The sequence below is a fragment of the Falco rusticolus genome, chromosome 1, assembly GCF_015220075.1.
Source record: "Falco rusticolus isolate bFalRus1 chromosome 1, bFalRus1.pri, whole genome shotgun sequence".
Classification (NCBI taxonomy): Eukaryota; Metazoa; Chordata; class Aves; order Falconiformes; family Falconidae; genus Falco; species Falco rusticolus.
This window is the reverse complement of record NC_051187.1, coordinates 37,600,091-37,623,110: the sequence shown is the minus strand read 5'-3', so window position 1 is coordinate 37,623,110 and position 23,020 is coordinate 37,600,091. Positions and strand designations below refer to the sequence as shown.

Genomic DNA, 23,020 nt, shown 5'->3' with positions numbered 1-23,020 from the left:
TGGAATTACAACAAAACATCAGGTCACTTGACTTTTTGCATTTTTACTTATTTACACGTATGAAAGTTAACAAGTGACTCTCGCGTTTTATCATACATATTCACACAGTCAGGCACACCTCAAAAGGGGTAGAGGCAGGCTGCTGTCAGGCACATCAGACGCAAACGGCACCAACCATTTCCAGTGACGGAAAGCTGCTGCCATCACCCTCTGTGCTGAATCTAACTGCCCTTGAAAACATTTGCTCTTCCTCCTTTACCTCTGCTCTAACTGAAGGTTTGGCAATCAAGGACTGCAGCTACTTGAAACCAAGCTGAGGTCAGGTGATAGATATTGGCAAGCCAACAGCTCAGATTCTTTTTCCAAGGACTTAATCAAATTCTGTTGAATATCAACAGCAATATTGATCAGGTCCTCTTGGAACCTCAAGATGAACCCACCAAAGAGGCTCTTTTCCAGTCATCCGTCACCTCTACATCCTTGCCACAAGGTAAAGCTTCTAACTGTCTCCCTAAGAGATACAACCCTGTTTCATGGAGCACTAGCGTGCATTTTATCTAGACAATCTGTCCAGAACAAAACAAGCCGGCTATCTTTGTTCCAGCAAAAGTCTGTGAAGTCTTTCAGCAACCGATCAGCAAACTTCTCATCCCCTGTGGCACTGGACCGCCACGTTTTCGTCAGCATGGTGTTGTAGGCCCAATTGTAGCCAATGCGCTCTTCACAAAACATGTTCTGGTTGGTGGAGCTAGTGGAGTTGCGCCGGCGTCGCTGCTGCCCACAAGAAAATTTCCGCTTGGAATATGGTAGCTGCAAAAACACTGTCCCTGGAGAAAACAGACAGGGCTTTAGTCTTAGGGAGACCCAAGTCCCAACAACTGGTAGCTGACTCATTACATTCTGAAAAGGAAATTGGACTGGGTTTCCTTTAATTGTCTGTTAGCAAGATAAAATGGGATACGCTTTTCCTTCTTTGCTTTTACATCTACCTCTTCCTGCAAATTACAGCACTGGAAAAGAGCACACTTTGTCTTGCCTTTCTCTTGGTAGAAGGGAATGAAGCAGAGATGTAGGCTCTGACCCATCTTTCTACCTTCACATCAATTTCCATTCTCTTCTGCAGTTTTCCAGAAGCTCTCTTCCTGTCATTGTCTTCATGTCTCAGCAACCCCTCTGCACGTACGAAGTTATTTGACCATAATATGCCATACATGGAGCTTAGTTAGCAGTGATGACAGATCACCAATATTTATGAAGAATAATAATGAGCAAGTGGATCCTAAATGCTTTATCTACCTCCCACACTGTGTGTATGGGTAGAGATGCATCTACAACTGACCTTAAGCACAAGAACACAGCACCAACTTGCTCCAGTACCTTCCCTCCTTCTAGCTTCTATAGATACACACTTTACATTGCACTTGGAATAAGCTCTGCCTTGTTGTTTGTTTTTTTTTTTAATTTCTCCATCTCCTGGAAATAAAAGTTTCAGAGACACTATAAAGCAAGATTTCAAACCAATGCCACTGATTAGCAGCCACATTTTGTGCTTTTCATACTGCCTCTCCAGTTTTCTGGTTTGTGTTGGCCAATACACCTACTTGTCATCTGACTAGGGACATCGTGAGGACCAACATCACTGACACAAAACAAACTGCATGTAAAATGGTTCTTTTTTTAGAATAGCCTCCTCCTTACCCCAATACCTGCCAAATATCACTCACCTGTGACATGGATATACTGTGGCTTGTTCTCAGCTGGGAAGTTGAATGCAGAGGCTGAGTATTTATCTTGCACAAATCCAAATCTGGAAAAACAAACACCAGGGGAATAAAAAAAAAAAAAACAACAAAAAAACCCCCACAAGATAAAAAGTGCCACTCCACCTAGGATTCCTTCAGCCCAAGGCAAAGGCACCAGGGAAAACCTTCCACTATCACAAATGCTCCCTTTTCTAATGGCCTGAATGCAAGGGGAAAAGGGATGAAGAGAGTTTAGTTTCTCCAAATATTGTCTGGCCCCTGCTAAGCAGGAAGCTTGTAACCCCATCCTGAACTCTGTCCTAACTTGTGCTGGAAACAAGAGCACCAGCAGCTCAGTTCGGGAGAGCACTGAGCAGTCTCTTGACAAAATGGGGCAGCTACACATGAATGAGGGAAGAGTGATAGTCAGACATTCCTAGGGTATGTTTCAAGCTGTAACCTTTTTTTTTTTTTTTTTTTTTTTATGCTGGACAATATTCCACACAGAACTGCAAGCAGCTCACCTGAAAGTTCTTTGCTGTTTGCAGAATACTTGTTCCTCTCCTGCTTTCTAAGCTAATGAAAGATTATTTCCAGGCTAAAGGCCCTTACAAAAGGCAGTCTCTCTGTCATGAAGAGAGACCTTGGCAGCAACACCATGAAACAAACTGGCACCTCAAGCACACAAAGGGGTGAGGCTAGGTTGGTATTCAATGTTTCCAACAATTCCTTCTTAAACTGGGCCCAACCTCTAACATACAGCTACCACCCCAGTCTCCTGCCAATTGTCAGTCACTGGCTGTCATCCAGCTCAAGACTGTGTTAAGTACATGTGAAGGAAGTAACTGTCCCTTCTCAGAAAGAAATCTACCTACAGTCTAACTGCTTCTGAATTTAGAGTAACAGGGCACCTTCCAACGGCAATGCCCTCCCTAGGAAGACAGTATGGTTTGCTAACAAGTGACAGGCTGAAACACTATCTACCTGCCCCTTGCACCCACCACCTCCAGGCATTATTGTTATATTTTAATCTGATAATCTACAAGCAGACTTCAGAGAAGCAGATGGCATAGAACCCATGCGATTCAGGAGTTCATCCTACATTATCCAGGGAGATATGAATCTTTCAGTCATTCTGCCCTGTACGTACCTGTGTGCTATTGCTTCCTGGAGGAGATGCATACGGTCCCAGTATGTTTCTGGTTCAAAGCCTGAAAAACAAATAGATAACTGTTACCTAGTCAAGCCACTTTATTTCCAACTTTTCAAGACTTCAGTTTTCCTCAGAAGACCTCTGTGCACTTTTGGGGTTTTTTTTAGCCATTTCTTTCAGTTACATTTTTATCTGTCAACTGTCGCTTGAATACCACCTTATTAGAGACATGTCTTGTACACCCCAGTAGCAGATTCATCCGAGTCTTGTACACCCCAGTAGCAGTTTCAGCTAAGAATTTAGCTTTTGTGTCTCTTGAGATGAAGGAGAGGAACATTATGGAGTGTGTGGGAGGGTGCAAGGAAGGAAAATGGGCTGCTGTGTATCACCACAGAGTGCCCTGAAAATACTTTGTTCAAAGTCAGTGTGGCTATGGTGACCTCACATGGATTTGTCACTAACTTTTACATTTACACCTGGACACTGGGTCAGGGTTAATGAAAATAAAGCAAGCCATCATCTTTGCTATTATAAAAAAGAGCCTTTTGCTAGCTGTCCCTTCTCACGATGCAATTTTGCCTCTGCAGGGGGACAGAGTTCCCTGATCTTTGAGCTTCCACCTGAGACTTACCACAACAGCATCAGTCAAAAGGGTGAGATCACATTGCAGAAAAGGAGATTGCAGTTTCTAGCTCTTAATCTCATGTGCAAACACTCTTACTGTGAAAGTAACCATGGCAACAACAAAAAAAAGAGGATGGCAGTCATGAAAGCCTAATCTCACTGAGGGAGAGAACAAACAAATACGGGATACAAATGCAGAGCAGCTGTGGGCAGGGTCTACCAGCAAAACAGATTCTTACAGTCTAACATCATGTCAAACAGAATAACTACTTGAAACAGGCTCTATAAGAGTATGCAGCATTATGGCAACAAAGATCACTGGGGAGACCACCTTTCCTGTGCCTTGGTACTTGTAGCTGCCAGCTTCATACGCTGTTGCATGCTGATTAGCCTGGTGTGGCTGCTGAAATGTAAAAACAGGCCCTTCATACAGCTCATGCATATCTGGTAAATGAGGTTCTTCATGTCAACTACGTGCCAGAAGGGACCTGCCTGCAGAAAAGTACACCAAGTAAAACAAAGAACATTTCTTACCGTCAAACAAATGCTCGCTACCCTCCTTCAACAAGCAGCTAACATTGAGTGGGATGAACAACTGAGCTCGAAGTGGGTCTCCATATAAGTAACTGGGCAAGGCAAACGGCCCTTCCAAGACTGGAACTAGCAAGAAACCACAGGACGTGGCTTTCCGATGCCAACCCTGAACCTGAGAAAAGATTCAAACAATGTATCATACAATATATGTCAAACTGAAGAAGGGCGCTTATGTGCACAGGAGTAACTCATTCCCCGACAATAGATCAGCCATGCTCAATTCTCCACAGGCTCAGCTTGCTTTGCATGGCAAGCACACAAGCGTCCTTGTAAGCAAAGCAGTACAAGCACAAGACATCAGGCTTTCCTTTTTGAAGTGCCTCATCAATCAGAAAGCACTTTCAAACAGGACATTTTTCAGGAACTGATTCAGCCTACTTATCATCAGTGGCTAAGTACTGCTGCTTTACTGGAACAGTGCAATAGATTTTTAAATAAAAGCAAAAAAAAAAAAAAAATCACTGAGTGCTATCTGGCTGGGTGGGGTAAAACCTGGTGTTAAATTATTTGAGTTTTACAGAAGCTACAAAAGGGAAAACATCTACAAATTACAAGTGACACAAACCACTCGCATTTTCAATTCAAAATGTTTTCAGCAAATTAAAAATAGCTAAAAAGCATTGCTGAACAGGAAGGACCCACTGCCTGGAAAAGCCCTGTCATGAAAGCAATTCCACTGAGATTTAAAGTTTTCAAGTTTGAAGACAGAAGAAATGCAACGTGAAACAGATTCTTTTCCAAAGACCCAGCTTGGGGCTTAAGATTTGCCTAAGGGAGACTTAAATTTATCACCTTGACCTATACTGATCTGTGCATACTGTGCATGAAACCCACTAAAAGCAGAACACTATTCCGCAGACAGAATGACTATAGATAGCATGATAAATGATGACCAGATGCAGCAATGCTAACAACCACCAGTAAAATTACTTATGGAAATGAGGGCGGATTTAACCCACTGTTTCTCTCTTAATACTTCCCACAACAACGTCCCCAGTAGTCTAAGGGATACAGAGGCCAGACGGGCATACTTGCGGCCACCCAGAACACAAGAACTCTTACCATCTCAAAAAGAACAGCTGCAGTCACTGCCATCCAGTGTAACTTGATTTCAAAAGCAGCATTCAGGGAGAAATTGCCATGGTAATAACAACTGCACCACTCCAAACGGTCAGTGCGGTTATTCACATCCACATCAAGCGTCACTGTCCGTTGCTCAGGCACTGTGGCAGCTACGCAGCCAAGGAATAGGGGTGTATTTAAAAGATGCATTGAAAGAGGGTAGGAGACAGAATGAAGAGAACAAAACAAACAAGCTATTTTAAATTAATTTGTCCTCCCACTCCTCCCCAAATATTTTTTGGACTAGCAGAACAGTCCCAGAATGCTGCTCATCCAGATCACAAAAGACATAAAAGACTGAAGCATTATTCGTATCAGAGGTCTGTGCCGCAGAATTACCCTCCCAAGCAGTCAAAAAACATTTCAGCTGCCATAAAGACATAGAACCAAGAGTCACGGAGCTAATCAATAAGCGACTGGTGCCATAATTAAACATGGCTAGACAGCATCAGCTCCTTCATGCCCAAGACATTCCAAATTGGGTTTAATATCTTTCTATATGCCCCCACCAGAAATCACAACAGGGTGCTGGTACACAGGGCAGGAGCATTCTGGGACCTTCCACAGCTAGAAATTAGAAGTTAAACTTCTTGTTTCTTTGACCCCATATCAATATCCCACATTACCGCATTGCTAAAACTGCACATCCAACACTTTTTGTAAAAGCATGGAAAGGCAGCCAAGACTCATGCAGCAGTGTTACGATCACTGCAATACCTTCTATTGTTTTGCAGCAAGTGCAGAGATAGTGCCCAAGATCCAGCTCCCTTTGTGCCCCGCACCCCAGTGAAAGAAAATCTCAGCTATCAGGCAAAAGAGGAAGGGAAGCACAGAAGGTGGAAGTGACCTGGCTGGTGTCACAGAGCAGACTGCAAAGCCAGGTACAGAGCCCAGATCTCCTGACTCTGAGACCAAAGTCCTGCTACGAACCACGCTGTCACTTTCAACTTTTCTTTAGGCAAATACATAATGTAACATTTCTATAACGTTAAAAACTGACACAAAACAAAGGGCTGCAATACTACTATTGAAAAACCTTTGCCCTTTTTTTTTTATTGCATGCATGAGGGATGGATGTTGTTATTTGTTGCTTAAGTAGAGGAAGACGTGCACTCCTTTATATGGTCACCTTTTAAATGACCTTATAATTTAATGGCATTTAAAAAAAAAATTTAAAAAGTTCTTCATCCAGGTAGATGGACAGTTCCCACCTTCACATCTACTGCAAGTTAGCTGGAAGCAGTTTTCAAGGTTATAAGAAAATCCTTTACATTGCTATTACTGCAGCTTAGAACGAGGCAGGGGAAAAGAAGAAAAAACCCAATAAAAATGGAAGAACATCACAGAGTTTTGTTTTGCAAATAAGATCCATTTTTGTCTTTGGGAAATGTCTCATCTGCAATTTCTGAATTGGTCTGGTATTATCAGACAGACCAACATCTTGGGATTTTCTTTTTCTTGGTCCTTTTCAGTGGAATATCACTGTGAATGCAATGGCTGTAGTTAGAAGATTATGGTGGCAGTTTTCTAACAAAGTATGTTGGAAAACAAGATCCCAAAAGCTGTAAAGTGAAAGCAGCTCAATCAGGTAGATGTTGGTCGTTAGCTAAGAGGTCAGCAATAACACCACAGTCCAGTGTGCCCAAACCAGCACACTGTGAAGAATGAGCTCCCTGCTCCCTTAGACTGTTCCTTTTTCCAGATAATGCAGACACCCCATTAGGGCTGGAGCTTCTCTCTCCGCCTTGTCTGCAGCTGTAATGCACAGGTAAAGCAACAGGAACACAGTCCAACCAGGTGAGCTACTCAAAAGGACCTTAAAAACTGATAAGAAATAGCCACATGTCTGAATTCAGAAGTTTCAGTTTAAAACCAACTTAATTTTAATAGAATAAACTTTGGCTTCCGTAGATTTGATTTTAAGAAGACTCACCTGCTTCCCAATTGTCTTGTATCATTGAGCATTTAACTAATGATTTGTTGAGTAAATCGGAGAGGAGCAGGCAGGTTATTCTCCAGTCACAGACTACGCTATATACATGACTACAATTGCTAGTGCATGCATTGCTATAAATCAAAAGGGACAAGATTAGGTATATCACAGGTCAGACTTGCACTGGGAAGGGAAAGGGGACAATCACTGGGCAAGTGATAGGGGAATTGGGAGGGATAAAGATTTTCAAGATACATGGAGCTTGTTCCAGAGCTCCCAATGCTTGCATGCAGTTTTATGTCACAGCTTGACATTTAGGGAAGGTGGGGAGGGGAAGAAATAAAAACCACAACCAAATCAAAGCCAAGAGAGGAACAAATGAAGTCACGTGGACCAGAGGTCATCTGGGTTTAGTAAAGCTCCTTGCCTCAGATGAACTGGTGAAGTTTGTTGGGTTTTTTAATACTGTTTAGAAGAGGGACAGCACAGAAACATCAATTAAACCAGTTCCTTTGTAAGAAAAAAGTTCCACGCTGGATTTTTCTCCAAGAAACTGTTATTCCTGGAATAACCAGACTGCATGAGAGCAATCTGGAAGCATTTTTCATTCATCCAAGAACTGCAAATCAGTTAAATAGCAGAATGGACACAATTCCAACTGAAATGAAAAAGGAAGGCTACACCGGTGTGTAACTACATCACATGCTGAAAGAATACATTCTTTCCTGGCTGGTGTTAAAGAAAAGGTGAGAAGGCCACTAAAGCCCTCTTCTTTCCTTGTCTGTTTCCCCAGGTGCAAGCTTACTGAGTCTCAGTCTTCTCATCTCACAAAAGAGGACAGACACAGAAAGGTGAAGTGTCTTTCTTGGGCTAAATAGTAAGAGATCAAAGCAGGAACAGGAGCTGGCCCGAACACTTCCAGCCCTCGCAAATCTTCGATGCCAGCCTGTGTTCAGGCTTCAGCTCCGGCCAATCACTGAGCTAATGAGGTTGGATACTAGCCAAGGCAACAGATTTATCGTGCGACAGGGAAAAATACCCTGCATATGTTGGCTTCAGGGAATTAACCATTGGTTCAGACTTCCTATCCTTAATGCTTTCCCATTTCTGATGCTGTTCCTCTTCAAACAAGCCTTTCAGAAATACATAAGGGTTACCGTAACTTCAGGTTTAAGAGATACTACACCAGCATTAAGTCACTTCTCTTCAAAAGGTCAAATATACAAAACAGGAGAACAGCAGAATTTTCTTTTTCTCCTTAATTGATAGGCCTTTAAAAGATGCATCTAAATAAATCTGAAGTTGCAGTTCCATAGCGATGATTTTTCTCATAATTTTAAGCAGGGCAAGAGGAACAAAAGCAAGTGACTCAGGCTGGCCTGGAAATGCAACAAAAAGCTGACAAAACAACAATCATGCAGCCCGTATGTTTCACAGGCTGTAGTGTAGTCAGCATTATACTTCACACATGAGAGAGCTTTAGATAATGTCTAGATATACATTATATATAATTTAGATAATAGTACCTTGCCCAGCAGCAAGATCTTCCAAATGCAAACCCTACTGCTTCCACACTGCAGGGATTGTTTGTAGCTGGGCTTCCCAGACTTTCGTCTAAGGACTCTGGCTATACATGGTTCTGATTAGCCAAGAAGCTTCTAGCACATCACAAAACTTCTAACATATCTGAATCTTGCTGTGGCTTTTGCCATTAAGAAGCAATTAGATGTGTCATTTTAAGGGCAGTTTGGTTGCTCTGCTGTTCCCACAATTTATCCCTCCATGCTCATCACAGGTTGTGAAGCGTCTGTCTGGATCCACAAGGAGACAAAGTCAGTATTTTCCTCTCTGTATTCTAGAGGATGGCATGGGGGGAAGTTCAGGAACATGGAATACTTGCAGAATACTTTTTACTGGATTTCAGTACTGAGAAGCAAAAATTGCCTGCTCAGCCAGTGAAACATACCTTCAGCATATGAGAACAACTCCACGTGCAAGACACATGTAAGGCCAGCATGAAATTTGCAGCTTTATTGCTGGTCCACGTGAGATCATACCCTTGGCTGGCTGATCTTCCCCTTTCAAACTACCCCCTTGAACTTCCCCAGCTGTCACCTGTGCTGTGCATCTACCTAATAATGCAGCTGCCTGGCTCCGTCCTCCGAAACTGCGGCTAAAGGAACTGTGCCTACTTGCATAGGAGGCTGGGCGGCTGGGCAGCCAGGGCAGGAAAAACGCTGGGATGTCCGAGTGCAGGAGCTCTTCTGCCACAAATGCCACCTCAAACCATTTCCTCTGGAAGGCGGAGAAGTCATCCATGGCAGCTGTGTGCCACATGGCAGGCTGCTGCATGCCCACTGAACAAAAAAGCAAGGGGAAGGACAGATCACAGTTAGAAACAAGTGATCAAGAAAGAGATGTACTTCTTTCTGAAAAAGAGGAAGGAGAAAAAATTATGTTGTAATTCCTTTTTTTTTTTTAACAAAGAAGGCTGAATTTCTTTGACTCTCTTTAAAGCAGTATTTTCTGCTGCAGCACCCATAAGAATCAAGTACAGCTAGTGATTATACAAAGGGATTATGAGGACAGTCTTGTAATAACACGATGCTGACCTCTGTCTGGTTCCTTGTCCACAACAATCTTATAAAAATAAAAGCCATAGATAAAGGTTCGTAAAGCTTCTCCAGATGCATGGACAATAAGCTGCTCTTCTAGCATTTTCTGAAGGAAAAAAAGAGAACAGAGCAAACACGATAAAAAAGGAGAAGTCACTCTTTCGGTTACATAAAAAGGTTGCTAGAGTACATTAGGAAATAATTAGTTTTTCTTGACATCTTTTTGTCCAGATATGTGCCTAATGAAAATACCAGCAATGTTATCTCTTGATACTCAGTAAATGTAGCAAGTCCTTATCTCCCTGAGAAATTGCATTTGATCCTTCTGCAAATGTCTGTCTTCCTCCCTCACCCTGATCTGGTTTTATAGATGGATTTATAGGAAGGTAAAAGGTCAGACACATTCCACGTTTCTGCTAATTGATATGGGATCTCAGCAAAAGAATGAACACCAAAATATTTCCAACCTTCTGCCCCTGACACAGTTTGATAGGGAAGAAAAAAAAATGTCATGAACACAAGCAGCGTATCTTGCATAAAGCGTGTATACTTCAGCATCCATAAAAGAGAGGTCATATGCTGGTTTTATTACGATTTCATTAATTAATTATCAGAAGAAAAAACAAAACTAAACCCAAAACCAAATCACACTCTAGCGCCTCATAATTCTAAGACAATGGAGAGCTCTTGGTAACTACTAGCTAATTGGAGGTTATACACAGAACTGTCATCATATGTAAGTGGAAAATATAATATACATTACTACTGAAGAGTAGGTGATAGGGAATCGAAAAAGTATCATCATTACCTCATATTCTGTTTAACACTGTTTTCAATGCCTATCAGTAAGAGGATTTTCATAAACAGAAATGATTGCTATGCTTTCCTCTACAATTCTACTTTCTTCACAGAGTGAGGTATTTCTGGCCCTCCTTGATAGCTCTCTTACCTGCATTATGTCAATTGCCATGGCTTGGGTCTGCACACCTTCAACATTATTCACCAGCCAGTGTACAACTTCTGCACTGATGAAACAGTAGGGAGAGAGGCCCTTCTGTTCAGAAAGTAGCTGGATCCCTGTGCTGAAATCACAGCATGTCACAAACATGGACTGATTGATAGTTCTTTTAAGTTACAAAGACAAAATTCACTGCTGGAAAAAAAATAGGGGGATAAAGACATAGGACAAGAAACTCACAATGCCCCCAGAGTGACATATCACTAGTTTCTGATAACAAGATGAAGAGCTAACATTGACAGCACTTCAGTGTCTTACAGAGAATTCTTGTGTTAGATAAGATTCTGGGATTCTAATAATTGAAGTCCGCAGTGATACTTGTATCTCAATTTCTATAAAATTCCTCGTTGGAGAGATTAGAAGTGAGTAACAATAGGATGATTAAAACTATTCCAAAGTTGACATGGGGCTCTCCCTTTGAGTGACTCTATGCCTCATGTCCTCTTACAAAATGTCTAGACAGATGTTAAGCATATTTATATCAAAAACTTACGTGGGGTGTTTCATGGCTTCGAGAATCTCTATCAAGGTGGAGGAAGAAGTCAGCGTGCTTGCCGAACACTGCTGAGAGCTGGGAAGTAAACAGAAGCATGTTCAAAAATCAAGGAAGCTGCCAGATATGTTCAAAAATGTACATTTAAGAAAAATGCTCTCTCTTCTCTTCCCAGCAGTGAATTTGCCACATTTATTTCCTTTTTCATCTCAGGAAGGACAACTAAAAGCATAAGACCTGTATTTTCCCCCTGAGGTCATTGCTATATTGACCCAATATACACTACACTACATACAGCCATCCTCAGGAGAAATTGAGAGCAAACATTTTGAGGTTGGCTTTTTTTTTTTTTTACTGTAATATACAACTGCAGGAAACCGGTGCTAATACAGTTTATTTTTAATGTTGCTTCCTCCCCGTGTCTCGCCTCCAGGTTAGAACCTCTTGGATTTCATCAACCTACTGCATCCAGTTAGACCCGCAGGGCCCCCTTTGCTATAACAGACAGAAGACAGATGTCAATTCAAAGCCTGTTTTTCTGCTAACAGACTTCAGAAATGGAATTTCATCGTTCTTCATTTCTTGAAGAATGAAGCTCTTTTTGTGGGTGGGGAAATTGGGCCTTGTGTTCATTAAATTCTGGAAAACTGGGTTGCAAGCCTTATTTTACTACCACTCTTTCTGCATGTGGAAATGCTGCAGTAAAGTCTTGTGACAAGTGCTTTCTAGTGCTGACAGACACAGCACATCTCGTTCTCAGGTTTCTGTTTTAAGTGCCGATTCCTTGACACCAGAAAGGGGAATGTAACTGAGCAGAACTGCAGCATAGCACTGCTGTGCTTTTCTTACCCGCCCTCTGCAGCACCAGCTGTGGTATATCCTTGGTCTACAACATTCTGGGAACTTCCCAAGGTCTGCATGTTGCCCCGATCAGGTAACTGCCCCGTGTTTATCAATGTGTTGCTGTCTGAGGTTGCAGGAACTGACTGATCTATAGAGACCTGCAAGGAGTAAACAGCAACATCTTTATGAAATTTGTGATGTAAGCTCTTTCCCATTTTCTCTCCTCCCTGCATCATCAGTATTTCAGCTCAAGTTAGTTAATAAGCAATACCATAAGCAAGCAGAAGCATATGCAGAAAGGATAAATACAGTTTTACTTTTGCCATCACTACAGAGCTATTGACAAATGCGAAATTCAGACCCCAGTAAAAGATGAGGATCACCAACTCAGCAACAACTGTGTTGAGAGAACGACGGACAAACCAGTCCCAACCTGACATTTTCAAACCTGAGTAAATAACTGTGATTACAAACATGTAATGGACAGAACGGGACATTTAATTGCTATGGGAAAGTAGTAAGCAGTTAGAAAAAAAGTGTTTTAACTAACTCTCAGACAAAAATACGTAAACGTATCACATGGAATTCAAGTTTCATAATGCACAAAATCAGCTCATCTTCCTTCCTTTCTTAGGGTAGTACCAGGAGGCTGGTTGGCACCCACCCACACCTATGTCACCAAGACAACAAGAACACTTTCCTCCCGCAGGAACACTTGCACTATTCTAACGGTAGACTGAATAGTTCACAAAAATTTACATAAAATCATTTCAGAAAGAACATTAATGCTGAAGGATTCAGCAAAGTACAGGCTGCAATTGCCATCTGTCATTAACACGTATGGTTTAGGAAAAGCACATTATATAAAAGCTAGAGAGGTGGGGGAGAGGAACACGTACAGCAGAGTAACTCTGGTTAAAAGCTGGTGTAAATACGAGGACCGATCTGCCACGATGAATCCACATCACACACAGAGCTAAAAATCACAAAGCTGGTAGTTTGACTTAGATCTGACAGCCAGACCAGAGTCCTTTTATTTATGCCATTTCTCACATCCCAGAGATCTCTCAGTCCGCAATGGCAGGTGTCCCTTTTTGGGCAGCCAAGAACAGCAGATGCTCCAACATGGAATCCACAGTCCCCACAGCCAGCTAAATCCACTCTCCCTCCCTCAGAGCTCACTTCAGCTAGCAGCATTTTCTAAGGACACACTGTGTTACTACTAACCCCTAACTGCTGTTAAGTTTACACACTACTTCTGTCACAATGACTCTTTTACACAAAGATGACAACAATATTTTCAGCCCTTAGCTGTTTAAGAACCCAAGGACACAATTTGACTTGGATCTCCCCAGAATCACCTGTCAGTCAAATACTACAGAAGAAATTTAGCCAAGAATGAGATGAGTAAGCTGTTGCCATTTTGTTTAGCAAGGGAAGATGGAAAATGACTACTTCTGCAACACAAAAAGAGAAGCTTCAGTAGCTGACAAGACGGTACTGCAAGGACAGTCAGGCTAGTGAACATGGACATCCAAAGCACATCACACACATTGAGTGGTGGAAGAAAATAGTTTCATCCACCACTGCCAGCCACTTTGTCCTGTTAATGCTGTGCACCTCCTTCCCAACAAGCAGATCTGGAAACTAACACTGGTTACCCACATGGCAAGCTCACAAAAACAAACGATCTCTATCACCTCAGCCCAAAAGCCAGAGATGACAAGACCCCACTCAAAACTAACCTGTGAGTAGAAGGTTGAAGCTGTACGTGGGCTGCGAACAAAATCCATAAAGAAGGACCCATCCTGAAGGCATTAGAGAAAGTAGGCCCATTAATGGCAACAGGAACAAGGAGTTGAAGAAAAGCAAATACAAGGTTGTGCAAGTATGAAATGACCACAGAGAGAAAGTATGAGAAGAATGTAAATCCCAAACAGACCCAGAATGTCAGATGCCACAGAATGCTGCAGAATGCACATCGGGAGTTACTTGCACACATACCTTTACTTTCTCTCTCTGTAAGAAGACATTGCTCTTAGCACAGATGCTTTTCTGAAGTTTTGAAAACCACACTGATCAGAAGCCAAATGAAACTACAGCCTTCCCTCCACGCTTCAGAGGAGAAAGACTTGAGCTCTAAAGTGTGTGGGTTTCATGCAAAGCTGAATAGTGATACAGAAACCTGTAGAACTGCATGTGTAATGACGAATATCCAAAGGAACACAGCTTTTTTCCTAGTCTGTCAGTCATGCAAATGACAAAGAGGGAGAGGCAAAGAAGCTCTTTTCAGGAAGCACACTCTTCCTCTCAAATGCAGGTCTGATACGGTGCAAAGGAAAGGGAAGAAAAATTCATCACAAAGATCCTTCCAACATTGTGTTTAATACTTCATGCATAATTAAACAGATACTGCCTGTGCTATGTTATGTTCCCCACCTACTTGCAAACCCTGGGTGAATTTATCCCCAGCTGCTGTTCAAAGCTGTGTCAAGATTCTCTTATCACATGAGACAATGCAGTGGAACTCAATTAGATTTTCATTCCGTATTTGCAGTTCTTTATCCTGCTCCCTAGGCAAAATATTTTGTCTAGCCTGCAGTTAAGATGATGCTTACCCTGGTATGTACATATTAAACACCTTCTGGAAAGAATCAACACCAGGGTTATATGGCTGACAATTTACGCAGTGCAGAAGCAGAGCCAAGCATGTCGTATCCATACGGGCAAAGACTTCCCAAACAGATTATGCATCAAGCTAACTCACTGTGTTAAAATCACACTGTATTGCCCCGTAACTGGCTGAAGTGACTTCTCAGTTCTACTCTAAAACAGAGTAAAGGTGGAGCCAGTGGCTCATTTAAGTTTTGGAGTAACTCCAGCACTGAATAGCATCCTAGAAAAGCACTTGCTCCTTTGGCTGCTGACAACACACACAGCTGTGACAATTTGTCAGTACTTTGGCTGCAAGTCTCTGGACAGCCAACAGACATACCCATGCTGCTGAGCCCTAAATGGGTTGTGTTGTCATGGAAACACAAGGCACACATTTGCTGATGTTTTCAAGTGAGCACAAAGTTGCTCAATAAGGCTATCTGTCCACCAGCACCTTTCCAACAAGCTGTGAGCCATCAACTTGGAGATCACAATCACTCCTTTTCCAGTCCCTATGCGTAAATACTTATAAGAGTGTTTACTACTATAGTGTGAAAGGCTTTGAACATAACACATTCTTCCACCTTCTCCAGTTAGCCCTCCAGAGAGGCTTTTGAATATCCTTACCTTTAAAATTACACAAGATTGTATTTGCTTATTAGCATTTGCTGGTAGCACCAAGTCTGCTACTTTGTTTCCAACACACCTGTGTGCCACTGCAAAGGAAGCCAGTTTGGCCTTTTTCCCTGTGCTGTGCAGAACAACCCCACACAACATTCTTCTATCCTGTGTCCTACCTGGAATTTTCACCAGTTTTACTGGTAGGAAGTGATATTGACAATTTCTGTATTTAAAGAGGGAAGTTTGATGAAGCTGATTTTAGTAGAGGAGAATGCAAAGCCTGAAGTTTGCAAACATGCCTCAAGTCAGTTTCTGCACCTATTTTTTCCAAGCCTAGCAGGACTGCTCCAGAATCTCATCTGCATTTTGTGAACACCCTCATTCTACAAATAAGTATCTATTAAGATGACTGCAGTTAATCTATCACTTCAACTAGCAATATCCAGGTCTCCAGAGTAAAACAACAATTCTCCCTGATGGTGGCAGAAAAGGGCGGATGTCAGAACACTAGATGCTAAGAAAAAAAATACAGAAAGAGATAGTTAAGTTGATAGCGGGGAATCTGAGAACTTTTTCTTTGCAATACTTCAACTGTTGAACCCAAAGAGAGGTCACACATAAGTGTTAATATCTTTGTTCACTTCCTTGTTATTTCTACTGAAAGACCTTCATACCAGAATACAGAAAAATAATCAAATATTTCTGGTTGGACTTGGAGGTGTAGTTTCCGCTCTCCTGGCACTCACAGGACAGTTAACAGGAAGCCTGAGGGATAGCAGTCTTTTCTTTAAGTGCCCAAAGGGAGCTCCAGGAAGACAGTTTTCTCCAACCTGGAGTCCAGCCAGTGAAGGAACGACATCTAAATCACTACTCGGGAACACATCCTCTCCTCTAAGCAGATGCAAGTGACTCGAGTTCCTGCCATTAAAATTCCACTGAAGCATCACACAGTCACTGTCTAGAGCTGGATTTTGCTCTTAAAGACAGCCTTCACATAGGTGCAGATAGCACTGTACTATTACATCTAAAAACCAAACCTTGACTGAAACAAAGTGTACTACCGAAAAAGGAAACGGTACCACTTAAATGAGCAAAACACACCACAACAGCATCCCAGGGATTCCATCTCATTGTCACAGTGTTAAAGAATTAAAGGATGGTTGTTCCCCAACCTCTTCTTATGCCCTTGCTCACAAAGGCTTAAGGACATCCCCAGTACAGACCTAGTCCTTGCTGGATTGGAATAAAATGTGGTATGATGTAGCCATGTGCCTGGAGAAACAATCTTCTATTATTTGAGAAATTCTTGTGTAAAAACAGTAGCTAAAGACCAGAAAGTCTTTACCTTACGAGGGCTGTCCATATAGGTGGGTGTGATAGCAATGCTCCCGCTCTCCGAAGGCTGTCCAGAGCTCTTCCCAGAAAGCACTGCTGCTTGCTGCTCCCCCAGCGTCCTAAAACAAAAGGAAGCTTCCACCTGAAGGCAACTGTTGCAGAGGGGTACTCCTCTAATTTCAGACATTTGCTTTCCCACACTGAAGCACAGAGTCAATCCAATGTTCTGCAAGTACTTTTTGCCCCATATAAACAATATGGACCCTTGAACTTAACTCAGTTTTATTATGCGTGTGTAATACTACCTTATCATTAAAAATACTTAATTTTTTTTGTATTTAACAGCAACAATGTTTACATTGTGTTTACAGCATATCTGGTATTAGTACTCTGAGTTTCTTTGAACCACTGCAGATCAATACTGAAACAAAAACTCAGAAGTTTCACAGGTATTTTAATTAGACATTATCAGTGAAAACAAGCTATTTTGTTTAGACTGTATTTGTTACCCAATGTTCATATTGAGGCCACCTAACTAGTGTGCTGTACTTGTGTACACTTACGTCCCAGTGAAGCTCTTATGTGAATGCAGTAATACTGGAAAACCACAAACAGATGACAAATCTGATGTGTAGTAGACTGAGATGATAGTTAAAAAGATGCTCCTTCTAAATTACTGGACATTCACTTCCCTAGTTTCCATGTTCCTTTCTAGTCTTTGGTAATCATTCTATTAATAGAAACTTAACAGGGAAGTCACTGTAAAAGCCCAGTATTTCCCCAGCCTGGCCACAAGGACACTAAAGAAGCAGGATCCCACAGCTCTCTTTTTTTAAGGCAAAGTTCCCCAAATCTGCTTTAGCCAGGCCAGGTAGAATAGGTAGGAAGGATGTTCTAGTGCTCTTCACACAGCCTAGTTGTAGGGACTCACTTCTGACTGGCTTCCATCTGCAGCAGAGCTGAGAGTGCTGAGGTTCCTTTCTTTCCAATGGGAGGCCCAGACTGCTCCAGAGAGTGGGTGGGAATTGGACCAGCAATCTGCAAGCCTTTCATGGCAGACCCTTTCTAACAAAGAAAAAATGAAAGCACAGGCTTGGTCAAGCTAGGCTTAACTAGTAAGCAAGAACACAACACCTCATGTCAGCAGGGCTTTATTAGGTACACTTTAAAAAGGGAGTTAAACCATAGGTACATAAGAAATGGAGCAGCCTAGCGTCTTGTGTGGACTCTATTCTCAAAATAAAATGGATGTTTTTCTGGAAAAGGCGGATTTTCTCTGAAATAAATTATCCCATTCAGTGTGTGAATTGGAAGAGCATTTGATACACACTAACGAGTTGCTCATCACCTTCTTGAAACTACCATTCACCAGGAATTCACTCATATGGTTCTCTTTTCACAATCCTTTTCCTGAAGTCTGCAGCACACAACCACCCCAGCTAGAAGTCACCAGTTTAACTACCTCACAGATGCCTTTTCATCAAATATCGGCACTACAAGGTGCAGGCTAACCGTATCTACAGCACAAAGCAATGAACATTTGCAAAGAGGTAACATCAGGCTTATGGTAAGAGAAGACCAGCTGAGGAAACCAGCTGAGCACCACCAGGCTAAGGCACGGCTACAGTATGCAGAAGAGCTTGGCTTCCCACCCAGTGACCTAACTGTTCTGATTCTGGTTCCAGCCACAGCAGCATGGGATAGCCATTCCAGGTAAACGTGAGTAGCTCAAGAATAGCAAGGTGTTAATACAGCCATACTATTTGAAATCTGAAATAGTACATTGGTCAGCACTGTGCTTTTTGTATGGATTACCCACACACACACACATATATCCCCCCAACTTGCTCGAGATTGCCTCAGGGTCTCTCTGCTAATGCTTCATTAGATGGTTCAGATAAAACTCAAGCTCAGCTTCTCACCCAACTAAAAGCTGACTCACTCGAATCATTCGATCAGATCTATGACGTCGACGAATGCGGTTCAAACCCTCCACAAAGCGAATGAATCCATCTAGAAGCTGCCACTCCTCCTCATCAGAACGGGGCTTGTCACCATACACATCACAGTGCACTTCTCCTTCCATGATGCGCTTTGTGGCACTGATGCAGGCAGGCAGAAGTAGAAAGCGAGTCCTCCAAAACTTCAGGGACTCAATAAGACTGAAGGAATGTGGGAAAAAAAGACAAGAGTTCAGCAGTTTCCTATGAAGGATTTTAGAGTAATTAAAATACGTATCTATCTGCTGTAAATTTCACCGAGTATAGTGAAAATCTCGTTCTGCTATCCTTGAGTAAGAAAGAACAGATATGCAAAGGAATGGTCAGCAATATGAGTATCACTGGGAAGGATTAAAACACTGACATGCAGAGGAGAAAACAAGGCTATCTTCAGAGTAATCGTGCCATAGATACATATTTTCTTTTCTGTAAAAGATAGATTACAAAAGCTTTTCCTCTAAAAATAAGCAAAGAAAAAAGGAATTGCAAAGGTACACATTAGAGAAGGAGATATTTTGATTGAGACCTCAAAAGAAACAAAGATAGACTGGTTTTGCTGAGAGAAGATACAAAAAAAGGCTATTGATAGTAGTGTAGATATTCCATATTGCTAACAAGAAGCCCTGCTCTACAAAGCTTAGGACTAGGACTACAGTCAAACTAAGCCTAGGACTCAAGCAAGCCTCCGACAGATCCAACTAAATGGAAGTTGAGTCAGATCCAGAAATGAGTAGGCTGCCAAGAAAACCATCTGTGTGGTACAAAATGCCATCATATTCCTTCACATTTGTAGCAGCAGAAAAAAACCCCAACAATTCAAGCTGAATTTTATGATCAAGACTTTGTATCAAAGACCAGATAATGCAACAGCAACACACAGTAAGACTCCTACGTGGCAACAGCTGCTAGCACCATACAAGTGAAAGCAGGGCAGTTACTCCCCCTGGAGTACCGAGTATTTGTGGGTTGAACTTGTTGCAGAAATTTCAGGTCAAAAAGGAAAAGAGGCAATTAGGACACAGAAAAGTCTGGATGGAAAAGAGGATCTCACCTAAAATCCTCAGAGCCAGCAGAGCAGATATACTGATCCAAGTAATTCCACTTGTACTCTTCTAATCTCTCATGGGAGAACTCTACCCAGCAAGAGACAAATTCAGAGTCAGAGTGTGAGGGGCACAAGCTGTAAGTGTAGTTTATCTGAGCAGATTCATATGGATACCTAAAAGAGAAAACACAAACTTTAATCTCAGCATCATCAATAGCAGTGCTTCTCTTTCTTAAAGAGAAAGGAGGTTCTGCAGTATGCTCTTTCAAGCATGTACAGGCAGCTGGAAAAGCATGTTCATCTGAACATGGATAGCAAACTGCTCAGCCAGAGAGATACTCACTTTGGCAGATATCGAGTCACAGTAATTATTTTGTCTTTTAATGTTACTTTGTGGAAAGTACGGCCCATACTCAGCCAGTACTGATCTTCCTCCTCAGGTCGATTTCTTGATACAAGACCTAATTGTAAAAAGAAAAACACCGTCCCTTTCAGTTTGCTGCAATAGTCAGAACTTTGTCAACAAGCTACCTATAGAACCAGACTCCAGAACTGGGCTTCTGAACTCAAGATAAACTAAAAGCCATATTTCAGACCACCTTTTTTAAGAAACATATGCACAGTAAGCCATTTGTTCTTACAGTTAGGATTTGCTAGTATCACAACTGAAGAAGGAGGGCATTCACAATTCATACACCAACATAGACCTTCTCTAATCAGGACAACTAGAGAACAGACAATATGAAGTGCTGAGAAACTGGTGGATATGATGGTGAAGCTGGGCTCCACTTCCTCTCCATGCCTCATTCCTGGAACTAACCACTTAAGCTTGGCACTTTACCAAAGGAGCCTTGCTGCTCATTCCCAAGCCAGCGAGTAACAACCATACCCTATTCATGTGTATTCCTTTGAATACACGAATAATGAACATTGCATCATGCTGACTTGTCTAGAGAAAATCCAGAAAAAAAGCCCTAAGTCAAACAGTAAGTCAGCTTCTCTCAAAGGAATACTATACCCTCTTAACCCACTCCAGTCCTCTGGAGCTAAACTAGGTTTAGCTGACTCAAGGCTTCAGGACAATGAAGCTTTGCCTGTCTACCTGGGACTATCACAGCTATTTTAGAGTTAGGGAGCTGCTTCTAGAGACATACATTTGGCAGCTTTGGGTCTGCCTTCTTCTAGAGATGTGCCTGCCCTGCAGTTACCCTGTGAATTGTGTTTAACATGTATTCACCCAAATGACACTCAAGCCATCTTTCATTTGGGTTGATCATCATGAATATGAGGCCAGTTTCTTTTTACTGTTCAAAAATCCTGCACCTGTCCCTTCATGGTGCAGCTGAGTTGTTTCTGCTGTCCCAGATCAGGCTCCCCTCCAGCAAAGATTTTTGTCTAACAACAAAACAACCAAAAGGCTTCAATAAGCATCTGTGCCCAATTCATAGAGGTTACGGGATTAGCAGAAGGAGAAAAAGACAAAAGACTAAATTGTCAATACAAAGTCACTCACCTCGACTGTAAAGGGGACTGCTGCTGAGTGGGGGTGGCACGGTTGTAGCTGGTTTCTGTGGTTTGGATTGCACAATAATTTGATAGCCTTGCATGAGACGCTGACAAATAAACTCCTCAAACACCTGTTGGGCTGTCATCTGCACTCCTTCCTCATCTCTCCTGAACACAAAGGTTAAAGAGACTAGAATAAGGAAGCTGACCACACACCTATTCTTAGCTCTGCACTTCCTAACTGAGGATTTATGCCTGCACTGGGCTCTGTGCAAGTGAAGCCCTCTGCCTGTGAAAACCAACCTGCAGGAACAGGAGAGAAAAACAGGTACCTTTCTATTTTAAACAGGTGAGATTAGCTGGCTGGCAATACTTACTAATGCCTTTGAAAGCAGTTTTGCAACTAGTAACATATTTGTTTACAACAGTTGTTAAACTTCCAATAAATTCACTAACGATCACTTTTACAGCATTTTGCAGAGATTCTCAGCAGAGCTCAGAACTGCAAGTGTGCAGGCAATGCTCCACCCTCTGCTACAGTAGGAAGTCTAGAGCAGAGAGAGATTAGAAGACACATCACTATGGCATCTTATTCCAGCTACCACTGCTCTGAACTTTGCCTTCCTGCTATAAAGGGACATTTGACATTTCTTATAAGTGTTTCTTCATGAATCCTGCTGTTTCTTATGAATTTTAATCACCTTGACTAATATTTTGGTTTGTTCCCATAAAGCAGCAACACGAACAGGTCTTTCTGATGTCTTACAAGTTGTGGAAAGTTTGAAAAATGTTTAAGATAAGACAGCTGCCGAAAAAAACCCAAACCAATCCTATTGGAGAATAGTTACCAGAAACCTCCAGGACAAGCCAAGAAGTTCTATTTATCCCACTAACACTGTTTTCCACCAAGATTCTTGAAACTAAATATCCCTGAAAGTGAGGATAAGCATCTTAAACACTGCACATACATGTGCATTTGCTCATTTAGTGTTTCCATAATACTTCCTGGAAAAGAGATTAACAAAGATGATAGCTTGAGGTTGATTTTTTTTGACTGAAACACAACAGAATAAGTAAAGAGAGGTAAAATTTTGAAAGCAAACAATAAAATCTACAGAACACAATACTGTCAGTTGGTAACATCAGAAAAGGTGCAAAGTTACCACTGAAAAGAGAAAACTCTGAGTATTCGGATGCTATGTTAGCCATTCGTCTTTCTCTTGTACAGTCTCCAAAGTGTTCCTCTTCCATCAGCTGCGCCTTAAGCACTTTGATTCAATGCAAGTTACTTTACAGAGAAGGTGCTGGCCAAACCTGTCAATGTCAGCTTCTGGGAGGAGATCATAGCAACCCTCAGTGTAATCATTCTGCAGACTCTGACGGTCAGGGAAGTAGTCCGTTGTAAGAGGGAGACATGCCGGAGTAGTGAGAGATTTCCAGTCCACTCCAACTGTACAACAGAAGCCTGGCACTACGGGGGGAGCAGACAGCGTCAGAACTGCCTCGTTGTATCATTGGGGGAGCAGACAATGGGGGCATATATGGTCACCCATGAAAAAATAGGGTGCAGAGGAAGATGAAAGAAAAGTGTGAAGAGGAAAGTTAGAAAGAATGAGGGACAAAAACAGAGTTGGCATAAAGTCAACAGGGACAAAAAGGGGGTGGAATGGGAAGGGAAAAGGAAAGTAGGATGGGAAGAAGGGAGGGAGAGAAAGAGACAG

General features: G+C 42.0%; 1 protein-coding gene across 9 annotated transcripts in view; it reads right to left on the bottom strand.

Moving 5' to 3' along the window:
• Positions 1–23: 23 nt before the first annotated feature.
• DEPDC5 (DEP domain containing 5, GATOR1 subcomplex subunit) overlaps positions 24–23,020 on the bottom strand; it is a 47,320-nt gene continuing 24,323 nt past the window's right edge. For 2 of the 9 annotated variants that reach the window (XM_037408988.1, XM_037409071.1), the window contains exons 26-43: positions 22,614–22,797; positions 21,307–21,467; positions 20,137–20,254; positions 19,800–19,967; positions 18,691–18,910; positions 17,680–17,813; positions 16,759–16,867; positions 13,883–13,945; positions 12,144–12,295; positions 11,295–11,372; positions 10,733–10,865; positions 9,781–9,889; positions 9,301–9,525; positions 5,176–5,345; positions 4,054–4,225; positions 2,893–2,953; positions 1,725–1,807; positions 24–827 (exon numbers count right to left, since the gene is read on the bottom strand). In XM_037408988.1, the coding sequence (XP_037264885.1) occupies positions 532–827; positions 1,725–1,807; positions 2,893–2,953; positions 4,054–4,225; positions 5,176–5,345; positions 9,301–9,525; positions 9,781–9,889; positions 10,733–10,865; positions 11,295–11,372; positions 12,144–12,295; positions 13,883–13,945; positions 16,759–16,867; positions 17,680–17,813; positions 18,691–18,910; positions 19,800–19,967; positions 20,137–20,254; positions 21,307–21,467; positions 22,614–22,797 (2,636 nt within the window). In that variant the 3' untranslated portion in view covers positions 24–531. The remainder of the gene's footprint in view (positions 828–1,724; positions 1,808–2,892; positions 2,954–4,053; positions 4,226–5,175; positions 5,346–9,300; positions 9,526–9,780; positions 9,890–10,732; positions 10,866–11,294; positions 11,373–12,143; positions 12,296–13,882; positions 13,946–16,758; positions 16,868–17,679; positions 17,814–18,690; positions 18,911–19,799; positions 19,968–20,136; positions 20,255–21,306; positions 21,468–22,613; positions 22,798–23,020) is intronic. The other 7 variants (XM_037409150.1, XM_037409234.1, XM_037409393.1 and 4 more) reach the window with 4 other exon arrangements.